The sequence below is a fragment of the Prionailurus viverrinus genome, chromosome A1, assembly GCF_022837055.1.
Source record: "Prionailurus viverrinus isolate Anna chromosome A1, UM_Priviv_1.0, whole genome shotgun sequence".
NCBI lineage: Eukaryota > Metazoa > Chordata > Mammalia > Carnivora > Felidae > Prionailurus > Prionailurus viverrinus.
In genome coordinates, this window is record NC_062561.1 from 24424770 (window position 1) to 24438562 (window position 13793).

The window sequence follows — 13793 nt, forward strand, 5'->3', positions numbered from 1 at the left end:
GAGAGAGAGAGAGAGAGAGAGAGAGAGACAGAATCTGAAGCAGGCACCAGGCTCCGAGCTGTCAGCACAGAGCACGACATGGGGCTCGAACTCACAAACCACGAGATCATGACCTGAGCCCAAGTCGGCCCCTTAACTGACTGAGCCACCCAGGTGCCCCTCGAGGATGTTATTTGTAACTCCCTTTGGCCCATGTAGAAGCTAAGGGACACCCTACGGTCCCGCAAGCCCCTGGCGTCTGTGCTGCTCAGGCAGGCAGGTGGGGGCCCTGTGCGGCCAAGGTGTCTACCGAGGTAGAGCTGCTGCCCTTAATCCTCCTCTGTTTTCCCTCTGCAGACAACAGTGGCTACAAAAGGCTGGGCGGCTCAAAATCAAAGCGCGTTTCATCTGAGTTCCCTTCTCCTCTAAAGAAAACAAGTCTTAAATTAAGCTCCTTACAGAGGTCTGAGGCCAAGGCTCCTTATTTAAAACCGAGTAGGAAAATTTCCCTTGTGAACCAAAATATAATGCTCTATTTTCTAATAACTTTAATGCTTTGTAAGTCAGAGATTTCTTTTGAGCGGAGACAATACTAAAAAGAGCCCCAAACAGCCCTAAATTTGGATCCAACTGGAAATCCCCAATAATCAACGGTGAATCTTCTACATCAAGCATAGAGGCCAAGCGTGGCCCAGGTGACTCAGAAAAGAAGCCTCAGTTTGTCCATTCATAGCCTCATGACTTCAGGTCAGATTTTGGGGGGATATAAAGAACATATCCTCAAGAAGCTGGAAGCCCACCAGCGGGAGGTCGGTCTTCAAGATCAAGTTGATGCCGGCACCACCACCCAATCCCCAGATTTTCCAGGGCACCCTGATGCACCCGCGGTGAATTCACCCACCACCAAGCAGTGGATGAGAGAGAGGTAATTACGGAGCTGAACTTTCATGGAGTATTACAGCTCAGAGAAAGCAGAGAGGTCTGTGATTTTCAAACTAAGCTTAGCAACAGGATGCTTCCTAACCGCCCCCACCCCCCCACCCCCAAAGAAAATCTTAGCTAGAAATCTAATATATACTATTGACAAAACAGAAACTGCTCTGGCTGATGCAGGAGGCGAGAACGATCTGTAGTCTTCCCACTTAGCTCTCCCTCCCCTCCCGAGCTGGCCATTTGAAAAGACTCGAGGGCTCTGAAGAATGGGCTTATATTTACTCCTCAAGTCCCAACACCTGCAGTTTGCACTGGGGGGAAGGGGGGTCGGGGGACTCAACCGGTTCAAACCGCTATGTCTATGGCTACCAGCTGTGAGCGTGAGTTTAGGGAATTATAAGCTCTCTGGACTCTGTTTCCTCAGAGTACGGCGAGAAAATATTTACCTCCGACCCTCAACAGTGAGCATTTAAGATGATGCATGTATAAGAAGTCTTTAAGATGATGCATGTATAACAAGTCCTCAACGAATGGTTAACTGCTGCTAATTTTAAGGAGTTTGCCTCAGGGCACATAACTAGTTACCAGCTTAAGTGGGGGATCATTGACCCCAGACCTTATGCATTCCCTCCTCGGGCTCACAGATCCCTTTCACCCACTCACTCTTCTTCCACATTGTGTTCACTCAGTTTGTGTCCCTTTAGTTGGGGAACTGGTCCTAAAACCAAAACCAAAAACCCAAGGCACTTAAAATGGACAGCAGGAAGGAAGAATAACGTGCATTGAAGTAACTACCGGAAGGAGAGGCACCTGGGTGGTTCAGTCTGTTGTGTGTCTGACTTCCCTTCAGGTCGCCATCTGTTTGTGAGTTTGAGCCCCGTGTCAGGCTCTGTGGTGATAGCTCAGAGTCTGGAGCCTGCTTGGGATTCCCTCTCTCTCTCTCTCTCTCTCTCTCTCTCCTTCTCCCCCACTCAACGTTCTGTCTCTCTCTCTCAAAAATAAACATTAGGGGCACCTGGGTGGTGCAGTCGGTTAAGCGTCCGACTTCAGCCAGGTCACGATCTCACGGTCCGGGAGTTCGAGCCCCGCATCGGGCTCTGGGCTGATGGCTCAGAGCCTGGAGCCTGCTTCCGATTCTGTGTCTCCCTCTCTCTCTGCCCCTCCCCCGTTCATGCTCTGTCTCTCTCTGTCCCAAAAATAAAAATAAAAACGTTGAAAAAAAAATTTTTTTTAAATAAACATTAAAAAAAAAATTTTTTTTTAAAGAAGTAACTATTGGAAAGAATGTCATCCCGGCATGGAGAAAGAAAGTTGTCCACAAACGCTCTGTCTACTTCATTTGTAAGGACCTTTCCTTGGTATTCTCATCAGCAAACCTCCACCTCATGCCAAATCCCTCTCAGTTGATGGCAAGCAATTCTGTCACCCTAACAGAATTTCTCCAGGTCCCCATCGGTAACTTCTTTCTGTGATGTCATCTTCTTTCCATCAGTGGCAGCTGCTGTTCCAAATCCTGTCTGTCCCCACCGACTAAGGAGCCAAGGATCCAGCCTTACCCACACGTCACAAACCACACACCAGAGCTCTGGAGGTGCCTTACCCGTCTACATGTGCTAACCTCCTGCAAATACACCGAATGGGCTGCTTTCCCTGCCTGCAATTCCAAATGCAGCCAATTTGAAGGGGCCACATTTACAGTAAGCCACACCAGAACCTCGCTACCCAAGTGCAGAGTAAAATGCTTCATGAACCTTGACCGACCCCGAAGTATAGAGCTGGGATTGTGTCCATGGGGACTTCTAAAGAAAATATAATGCACTAGAACAACTGGAACAATTTTGAAATTACTTCCATCCCTTCATATTACTTTATTTGTAAAAATTTAACTAAATCTGCTCAGCAACCGCATTCCATCCACAGGAACCTGACAAATTATAGAAGCTGCCGATGCTGACTTTGCCTTCTAGTTTCAAACGGTGATTCTATTACAAAAGACAACAAATGCAAAGCTTAGAGCACAGCTGTGACTTCTCAGGCTTTACAGGGTGATTCATCACTGTCAATTAGTATTTAGCTTATCAAATACAGAATTCAAGATCTCTGTGACTTGTGAGTGTAAGTGAGTAGATAAGTAACGGGTGGAGAAGCAGGAAAAGCTTGCAAATTGAGGAAATAACTATGTTTTTGACTGAGAAATCAATGACTGTTTTGTACCCAAATATTAAATGTGATGCAATTAAGAAAGTAATGGCACAGGTTCTCTGTGTTTTTAGGTACCAGCCTTTTCAAATATCTGACTGTAAATGGAGAATTTCTGCAATTAGGCTTGTGATATATTATTTTTTAGTGTAAATAAGCAATTGTTTATACTACATTAAAACACGTACATTAAAACTTCACCCCGCTAGTGAAAGAAGCATACCTAAGGGGAAGGGAGTCATTTCACCCCTCCCCCAACTATCATACACCCAGAGGAAAGATTTCGTTTCCAATCATGTATTTCTAATTCATTCCGTGAGATGAAAGTATGCTCCTTTGAGCATACAGGGAGATTTGCCAATTGCCTTCCAATGGCAATTTCTAGTTTTCCACTAGAATATTCTTTCCTTACTTTAACACATTTGATTAAAGAAGTTCAATTGCTAATTAACCAACAGACTTTCTCTAGTAGCAAAAAGCTTCATGTAACTCTAGTCACCGGTGAAATGCTACTGGATTATCCATTAGGATGGATAACACACACACACACACACACACACACACACACACACACACACAAGCATGCACACAAGCATATATGCACATTACACACGGTGCAAACTTGAAAGTCACCTCAAATCTTTAAAAAATTTCAAAACTGGCCTAAGTAATATATTTCTTACTAAGCATAGTTAAATGGGATACTGGCAAAAAAGGTTATTTATTCCCTGTAATTCAATCTTCCCGGAAATTATGAGCTACTGATTAGTGCAAGGGACACTTTGCTAGGGGCATGATTCAGAAATTATGAAAAAATTTTCTCTGCATATTATGGTAATTTAATTTCCTTTTCCCTACTTTGAAAGAAAATTATAATTACCAACCTTTATTCACAACACTTGGTTAAGGGCATTTCCATTTCATTTTGTATCACCATAAGCCAAAAAAATTTTTTTTTGATGAGTTTAAAAATATCACAGGGGATTAGGCTGTAAGTCATCAGTGCTTTCTGGCACAGACACAAATAATTTATCGTCTGAAGCCTAGTAGGATAGTTTTGATTCACACATGGAAATCTTATTAGCCCATGATGGTCAAATTATGAAAAATAGTGGGTGTATAAGAATTTTCACAAATATTTGAAGCTGAGAATGTATATGCAATATTAAAACATACACATGCAATATAGAGACAGATTAACATTAACATTACTGAAAGACATTTGGATTGATCACAAAGACATTTCATCCATTATATAAAGATTACGCTCTTTTTAAACGTGAATTTATAAGGTTTTCTTTATGGATACAGTTCTGACTTAATGGTGCTTTAATAATTCTCTCCTTGCCCTCAAATAAGATAAAAAATGCACCACTAATAACCCCTTACCTTTGAACCCTAACAAGCTAAAAGACAGGAAGGGAAGAAAGGAAGGAAAGCAGGAAGGAAGGAAAGATGGAGGGAAAAAGAGGAAGATGGGAGGGATGGTGGGAGGGAGAATAAGTCTTTCTCAACTCCAATAACTAACTGCTACCACTGAGTAGAATTACGTTGCAACGCAATTCCTTCACATACTCATAAACAGTATTTCACAGCAGAGTTTGTAGTTACTTTATCCCTGGCATGTTAGAAAACATAGAAGAAAATTTTTCAAAATGTAATTACTGTCCATATCTGTTTATCACAATGATTATCAACTTCTCAACTTATCCCCAGATTGAGTGGATTTTGTTACTAATAGCAAAGCCTTTAAAAGCCCCAAATTAGCCATCAGGCTGAGGCTGAGGGTGGGGCTTAGCTTGGGAGAAAGACAAAGTAGCCACCTATAGTTGGGCTCGCTATAAGGAATGCCAATTGGATCTACAGTGGGTTAATGGGGGAATGGAACTGCGAACAGTTAACAAATTACAAAGCAACATACAAACATTGTTATTATTAGTGGTAATGATTAATGATAATAATAACAATAATTACAATATTTTCAATATTATTTTGATCCACATACCCAAAATGCAACTACACAGAATGGAAATCAACAAATTAGGAGTTCACTACAGGTGTGCTTTGCATAACAGCTTTGGATAAGGAAAACCATCACCTCCAAAATTCTACCCTGTGGAACATGCCAGATGGCTCAATGGAGCCTCAGCAATTTTTGTTCTTGGAGTAGAGAATCAAGCTGACTACATGTTTTTCTCAAGTTTGGAATTTTGCATTTATTTCAAAATCTTAAAGAAATTCTACTCTCTTTTCCCTCAGTATTGACCAATACCGCTTTAAGCCATTTTAATTTCACTGTAATAGAGGAATTCAGCTAAAATTTTATGTAACTTATTCAACATTATTCCTCAAAAAAGACTGAGACTTTGGACAAAGTCTGTACAAAGGATGTGTAAATCTGTACATTCATTCAGTGGTCTCAAACACATGCATTAAATGAAATCGGTACCAAAACATGGTTATTGGGACTAAGTTTGATGTTACCTCTGGTACTCCTAATTTTCGACAGGCTTCCAAAAAGTTTTCCACATTTCTTCTGCATTTGGCCATGCTAAGTTTGGGCTATAAATGCAAATATGGAGAAATAATTAATTATTAAAAGAGAAATGATTTTTAATAACAGGTTAAATTTTAACCTTTCTAAATGGCACAAGTAACACATGTTCATTGAAGGGAAAACATACCTAAGCAAATAGAAGACAATAAAAATCATCCAGAAACATCCACCTAGAGATAAGAACTATTAATATTTTGGATTATATTCTTCCAGACATTGTGTATGTGTATATGCATGTGTGAAAAGATACACAGAAACACATGCATACACATAGATGTTTATATAAGCAGGATTTCTACATGTGTATATACATGTGTATATATATGTGTATAAATGCAAATTTCTGCATAGGCATGTATGTGTATATACATATGTATATGTATATACACATACATGCATACTTATAATTTTTATGGGATCATACTCTTGCATAATCTGCTTTCGTTCATCTATTAATATACCATAAGCATCACCTATTCCCAACAGCAATATATTTCTATAAGAAGGGTTAAATTCAGCAGGCCAATTAATCTCCTTCCTGCCAAAGCAATGGGTTTGATGAGAAAGAGGCAACAGAAGTAAACAGCATAAAAATGGTGGCCTGTTTAGGATTTAAGCAATGGCCTCTCACAGTTGAGTTGACTGTGGTTACAGATGGCCTCTAAGGTGTGGGATGGAAAACAGGTACATCTGATTCACACAGTTTGATTTTTACATGGTAAGTTTAAAAGCTTTACTGTTAAATTTTAATATTCTACTCTTAGTTCCCTTAAAAAGGGAGCAAGAAGAATGACTGAATCCAACAGTCTGGGTGTGGAAGTAATATTTTATAAAGACTGATTTTGCCCTGTGAAAAGTAAGCGAGAGTGAGGTGACTCTTAGCCCATCTTAGAGGGTCCACACCACTCAGCACAAAAATCTGTTTGCGCATTATTTACTTTTTAAAAAGGGACTCCTTATCCTCCCCCCACTCCCGCCCCTGGAAAAAGGGAAAAAGAAAACCTGCTGGCATGGAACCATTTAATTTGGAGGCTAAACAAGCATTCTCCACCTTGGCTAGAGAGGAAATGGTACCCCTTAACGTGAGACTTGCAAAGATGGGGCAGGAAACTGCTTCGGTGGTTTTGCTCACTCCCAGGCATGTCTTAGGACAAGGCCACCACGTTCACCCTTATGCAAAGGGAAGGAACAGACTTAGGTAATGTGACATGAGGTTACCAGAAGAATAGGAGCTGGCCCAGCTGACAGGGCACCAAGAGGCATTTCACCATTTGAGACCTGAGTATTTGTCTCTCCAACCCTCCAGGCCCTCATCGTCCTCTGTGTACTTAGGATTTTGTGGGGCCCTTTTCTGAAACTCCAAAGATGCCCAACACCATTCAAAATATTTAGGTCAACCCAGTAAAGTCAACGCAAGAATATTTCCCATCTTTGGAACTGAAGGAGGGCCCATTCTACTATTGTCGTCTGGGTTTAGCTAGAAAAGCACTTACTACAAATAAAATAGTTAGAGGTTCAACCCCGTCAATGGTCAAAGAATCAAAATTACACCTGCTTGGCATAAAAAAAATGGACACTATTAGTTTTGTGAATGAAAAGTTAGAATGCTTGACATTGACAATAACGTGGGCAGAAAAGGCATCCATTCTGTTGGTGCAGATATGATGGCACACACTGTGTGTTTCCCATGTGTCAGATACTCTACCAGCTGTGAAGTATGCACCCGTGGAAGCGAAACACACAATTCTCAGGGTCACTTACCTCTAGTTTAGTTGGAAATGTTAGTAAGTTGCAGGAAATTGTAGTTTAGTATGGTAGAGGTCTGAGTTGTGAGACTATTAGGAGAAAAAAAAAATCAAGGAACGGAACCTAACTCAGTTTTAAGGGCTCACGAATGGCTTGCCTCCTGTAGATGCTGAGGGACAGGAGCAATGGGAGCCAGTGAGGCTGCAAGATGAGGACATTTGGAGAGAAGGTTGGGGGAGCCTTCTAGTTTAGAGGGAAGAGCCCGCGTAAACACTGGAGTAGACAATGATAGCCCAGACTAGGACCAAAAGCAGGTTCCACAGCTGCAGCACAGCTGGTGGGCTGATCAAAGGGGGCTCCGAGAACCTCCCCGAAGAATTTTAGGTAAGTGGACATTTGGAAACAGCCCATATTTCTAAAAAGGAAAACTACACTATGATAATGCAAGCTAAAATACATTACAGTTATTAAAGTGGATATTTATGAAGAATTTTTGTGACGTGAGGAAAATCTAGGTTTTGATACATTTTAAACACTACTAAATAGTATACATAAGTAGCTCATCATTCAATAAAAGACCTTAAACGCAGAAAGGATGCTAGCAGTTAGTAGAGAGGCCAAAATGCTAGCAGTGGTTGTCTTTGGCTCGTGGAAAAAAGGTTGATATTATTTTTTCCTCTGCATTTCTCTATTTTCTCTAGTTGGGCATTATTTCTCATTATTTCTTCAATTAAAAAAATATTTAAAAAAGAAAACAGGTTGACAACCAAAAGATTTTTAAAGGAGTGCATCATTTTTCCTGAAGGATTAACAAAATATAAAAATGCTTAGACACATGACTCATATTCACTGTGAATAATATAACTAATTGTACATTCAAACTGGAGGCTATGAGGAGTCACAGTTTCTCTCTTATAAAAAAATTGGGGGGGTGGGCACCTGGGTGGCTTGGTCGGTTAAGTGTCCGACTTCGGCTCAGGTCATGATCTCAGGATCTGTGAGATCGAGCCCCGTGTTGGGCTCTGGGCTGACCGCTCAGAGCCTGGAGCCTGTTTCAGATTCTGTGTCTCCCTCTCTCTCTGCCCCTCCCCTGTTCATGCTCTGTCTCTGTCTCAAAAATAAATAAACGTTGGGGCGCCTGGGTGGCGCAGTCGGTTAAGCGTCCGACTTCAGCCAGGTCACGATCTTGCGGTCCGTGAGTTCGAGCCCCGCGTCGGGCTCTGGGCTGATGGCTCAGAGCCTGGAGCCTGTTTCCGATTCTGTGTCTCCCTCTCTCTCTGCCCTTCCCCCGTTCATGCTCTGTCTCTCTCTGTCCCAAAAATAAATAAACGTTGAAAAAAAAAATTAAAAAAAAAAAAAATTAAATAAATAAATAAACGTTAAAAAAAATTTTTTTTTAAAAACAGGGAAAAACTATTAAATGTGAATTTCGCACATGGCTCACACAACTTTATAGCCATTTGGGCCTCATTTGTAGAAAATACTGGAAAGTTTCATAGCAGATTATAGGACAGAATTTGCTCCCCAAACTAAGGCAAGCTAGGCACAGATTTGAAGAGACAAATTGATCATTTTCCTCTAATTTCTGAGGCAAAAAAAAGGGGGTAAAACTTTTCCATGAAAAATATGTTCAATAGTATAGAAAGGGAGCTGACAGTTGGAGTAGATTCATTAGCTAATCTCTCCTGCTGCCAAAAGAAAAGCATCAATAATGCCATTGTGAGCTTTTGGGGGGGGGGTGGGAGGGAGAAAAACACTCATTATGTGATATTTTATGAGCACTGTGCCTTGCAATTAGGGGTTCTGAATGTTGAAACCTGTTCTATAAACACTAATGACATCAATGGCTTACATTCGTGCATGTATCACATGCGGGGGCCTTATTTTATCCTCAGAAGAACATGTCCAAGAACAAATCAAGTTAAAGAGAGGTTAAATCCCTGCCCAACGTCACATGGCTTATAGGCAGAGCTAGAGTTTGAGCCCAAACGCTGCCTGCAGAGCCCCAAAACTCTCCCCACCTCTCCTAATGAACAGTGGAGAGTGTGGATAGACATTTTTCTTTTTTTCCTACTTGCCTGAACCTGATATAGGACTCCAAAGACAAGCTTATCTCTGGTTCCCCCACCCTCATCTGAATGACCAAAGAAGTGACTCTGTAACCCTCTTCTGGATGGAAACGTGCTCTGTGATCCACAGGAAGAGGTTTCTGTATCCAGCTTTACCTCCCTGCAGTGGAGCAGCGGATTTTGAGGGTGTTGGTGGAGTTTCACTCAGTCAGTCTTTTCTCATTATTGCCCCAGGACCTCCAGTGTACCCCACCTGAGCAAAGTGAGGCACCAAGGAATTGCTGAATTAATGCCCGGCTGACCAAACTCTGGCTGGAGAGGTTACTGATGTCATTTTATACAGAATCCATGTCTTTTCAGAGTCATCCTAAAAGCCTCAGTGATTGAGAAAGAGATCCCATTTAGATGTGAAGCTACCAGGGCGCCTGGGTGGCTCAGTCAGTTGAGTGTCTGACTTCGGCTCAGGTCATGATCTGACGGTTGGGGGGTTCGAGCCCCGCTTCGGGCTCTGCGCTGACAGCTCAGAGCCCGGAGCCTGCTTCAGACTCTGCATCTCCCTCTCTCTCTGCCCCTACCCCACTCGCGCTCTCCCTCTGTCTCAAAAATAAATAAACATTAAAAAAAAATTTTAAAAATTAAAAAAAAAGAAGAGAAGCTACCAACCGGAAGAGCTTTCTGGAAAGACTTCTCACTGTTTAAATCACAACTCATCTTTAACGAGCAACACCGTCCCCCCAAAGTGTGTGTCTTATGTAAAAGTTAGTCTCCCTTTATCTGGTGTTACTTACAACTGCTGGTGACGGGACATGGATGCTTGCGACGGAGCGCGGGCGGATGTGATTGACCAGGTGACAGAGGACCACGCCATCCATGAGTGCGGCCCCCAGGTCTTCATGCAGGCTGACCTTGAGTCTCATCTCGATGCTCTGTGGGGGAATCAGAAGGAAGCCAGCTGTTACCAGGCAACTGACAGTAAGAAACAGGTACGGGTATTTATGAATTGAGACACTAACTTCATTATGGGGAAGAAGAATAGGAAGATTTGGAAAACACTGACATTATTTGAACCTTTTCCGAAAGATATTACAGTAAAAATTCTGCTGTAGAAAACCAAATTCAGCTGCGCCTACAAGTTTTAATAAGTTGAGTGAAAGGAATAATGGAATTACTTCTTGAGTTCAATGTTGCCAGAGCCTTGGCTATGAAAATAGAAAACCGGAATGAGGCGACCAACAGAAACCAGGCCCAGCTGGTTCTGATGGCCTTCGAGGGGCAGACGAGGGATTGAGGGATGCTTTTCTCTCACATTATGGTTTTTTTTTAATTTTTTTTTTTTAACGTTTATTTATTTTTGAGACAGAGAGAGAGACAGAGCATGAACGGGGGAGGGTCAGAGAGAGAGAGAGGGAGACACAGAATCTGAAACAGGCTCCAGGCTCCGAGCTGTCAGCCCAGAGCCCGATGTGGGGCTCGAACCCACGAACCGCGAGATCATGACCTGAGCCGAAGTCGGACGCTTCACCGACTGAGCCACCCAGGCGCCCCTCTCACACAATGTTTTAACTGAGAAATCCATTTTTATCCCTTTAACAAAACTGAACTTTTTATCTTCAGAAATTATAAATCCATACTCCATTACAAGAAATGTTAGAGAGACTCCGTGTGCCCTTTACCTAGTTTCCCCCAAAGGTAACAACTTGCAAAAGTACAGCAGAGTATCACAGCCAGGATCCTGACACTTACATGGCTAGGACACACGACACTCACGGTTGCCCTCTGACAGCCAACCCCCCTCGCTCCCACCCCGAGGACCTCTTCAGCCCTGCTCTCTCTCTCTTCCTTCAAAGCTCCCATGCTGTGAATACTGATTGTTTGCTAGAGTCCTACAGGTCCCTTTCTACGGTGCTTCAAAGTCGATTTTTCGAAAATACAGAATGCTGCCTCAACCCTGAAGGCACTTATTCGGTTATATACTATCTCTCGGGTACCTCGCGGAGATGTTCCACCAATTCCTTCTCTTCTCTCATCTGTTCCATTTTCCTCCGAATTGTAAACTGTGGGTCTATAGATTCCAAATTTCTCTGAGGTCTCAGAAACACTGTAACAGAGAGGAAAAAAACAAAAACCTTTATTAAGAGTGCCTACCACAGGCTGCCGTACAGGACTACGCATAGTTAAGCTAAACAAATAGTTTACCCCTAAATAGCACACTAACCACTCATGGAAGCAAATTCAGACTTCACACAGAAAGCTTGGTTTGACTATTCTAAGGGATTATATTTTCTTTTCTTTTTTAAATGTTCATTTATTTTTGAGAGTTAGAGTGCGAGCCGGGGACGAGCAGAGAGAGAGAGGGAGACACAGAATCCGAAGCAGGCTCCAGGCTCTGAGGTGTCAGCACACAGCCAGACGCGGGGCTCAAACTCACAAACCGTGAGATCATAAACTGAATCGAAGTCGGACGCTTACCCGACTGAGCCACCCAGGCGCCCCCAAGGATTATATCTTCAATTGTAGTGAGTTATGCAGAGTAACAGAAGCTGTATTTTTGGTGACAACAAAGTGAATCCAGGGAAGCATTCAGGGACCCAGGGAAGGGTCTGGGTCATCCTTGGAACCATGCCAGGCCATATCCCTGACAGATGTCCCCTCCCTCTGTTCCTACTGCTTTCATTCTAAGTGTTAATTTATACCTGGGGTTTCACAATCCTTTCATAAACTCAAATAATTTTATTCAAATAAGAGGACTCAAGACTTGCTTTACACATTGAAAATCATGGCAGGTTAATGTTTCTGTTAGCCAAAATTTTTTATAAGCCTGACTTAAGAACTAAGTGACAATACATAGGATTACATATTTTAAGTGTGGAGGGGGAAAACTCTGACAGCATATCCCAAAGGTCAGTTCTTCTTTTTTTTTTTTAATTTTTTTTTAATGTTTTATTTATTTTTGAGACAGAGAGAGACAGAGCATGAGCAAGGGAGGGGCAGAGAGAGAGGGAGACACAGAATCCGAAACAGGCTCTGGGCTCTGAGCTGTCAGCACAGAGCCCGACGCGGGGCTCGAACCCCCCAACCGTCAGATCATGACCTGAGCCGAAGTCGGACGCTCAACCAACTGAGCCACCCAGGCGCCCCCCAAAAGTCAGTTCTTTAGAGATGACCATAGACTCCTTTTAGAAAAGTTGGCAACATTAGAAGCCATTTAAGAGATCATTTTTGGCTTCACGTCTTTAAAATTATAACCACTAAGGGGCGCCCAGGTGACTCAGTGGGTTGACTCTTGATTTCGGCTCAGGTCACGCATGATCTCACAGTTCATGGGATTGAGGCCCGCGTCGGGCTCTGTGCTGACAGCTCAGAGCCTGGAGCCCGTTTCAGATTCTGTGTCTCCCTCTCTCTCTGTCCCTCCCCTGCTCATGCTCTATCTCTCTCTCTCTCTCTCTCTGTCAAAAAGTAAATAAACAAACATTTAAAAACATTTAAAAAATAAAAATAAACATTAAAAAAATAAAAAAATAAAATAAAAGTTAAATGTGGACTCCACTCCCTAAAGTCAGTGATCACATGCTCACCCAACTATGTTATTTTACTCTCAATGGGTACCTTTGTACCAAATCACCTTAATGAACGGCTTGCATTATGCTTCTCACATCTCAGTATTTTCTTTCTAAATCAGTTATAGGATATTTTAATTAGCATTCTGATGCTCTACAGAAGATTAGAAAGTTGACACATCTTAATAAGCCTTTGATTGACAGTAGATGGGAGAAAGAAGGTGGTCTAATAGACACAGCACTTTCCAGAACCTCACAGAGATTCGGCCTGGGACATCCAGGGAAATCGGCCTGGGACACCCAGGGAAATCACGGGCAAAAAGAGCGAAAGACGTGTCCCCAAAGGGCTGTCACCGAGACCCACAAAAACCAAACCCACAAGAAGGGAGACCAATTGTTTCAAAAATAAAGGCAAGTCCAGCCAAGGAAGCAGGGTACAGTAAGCCAGCAGGGAGAGATGAGAAGTTCGCAGAGCACAGAGAAATGAGAAGGAAGCATGGAAGAAATTGGAAATGCGTTAAACTTGCCTTTGCATCCTATCAAGACCAACAAAAAACATCTACCCATTTAATATGACAACCAGAAGAGATATATATTTATGTGTAAAATTTAAGAAATAATCCACACCCCCAAAGAAAAGAAGTCAACCAAATTTACCAAAAAAGTCCAGGAATGTGAACACAATTGAGCAATATATACACTAGCCAGCAAGGGGCGCCCCAACCTCGTTTAAACAAATCTAATGTTTTCTTT

General features: G+C 42.3%; 1 protein-coding gene across 4 annotated transcripts in view; it reads right to left on the reverse strand.

Moving 5' to 3' along the window:
• Positions 1-13793, reverse strand: part of LRCH1 (leucine rich repeats and calponin homology domain containing 1) — a 201008-nt gene that overhangs the window by 14711 nt on the left and 172504 nt on the right. For 3 of the 4 annotated variants that reach the window (XM_047870810.1, XM_047870983.1, XM_047871063.1), the window contains 3 exons: positions 11472-11581; positions 10272-10409; positions 5596-5673 (listed from right to left, as the gene is read on the reverse strand). In XM_047870810.1, the coding sequence (XP_047726766.1) occupies positions 5596-5673; positions 10272-10409; positions 11472-11581 (326 nt within the window). Of the gene's footprint in view, positions 1-2175; positions 2895-5595; positions 5674-10271; positions 10410-11471; positions 11582-13793 lie in introns of those variants that run through there. The other variant, XM_047870895.1, reaches the window with a different exon arrangement.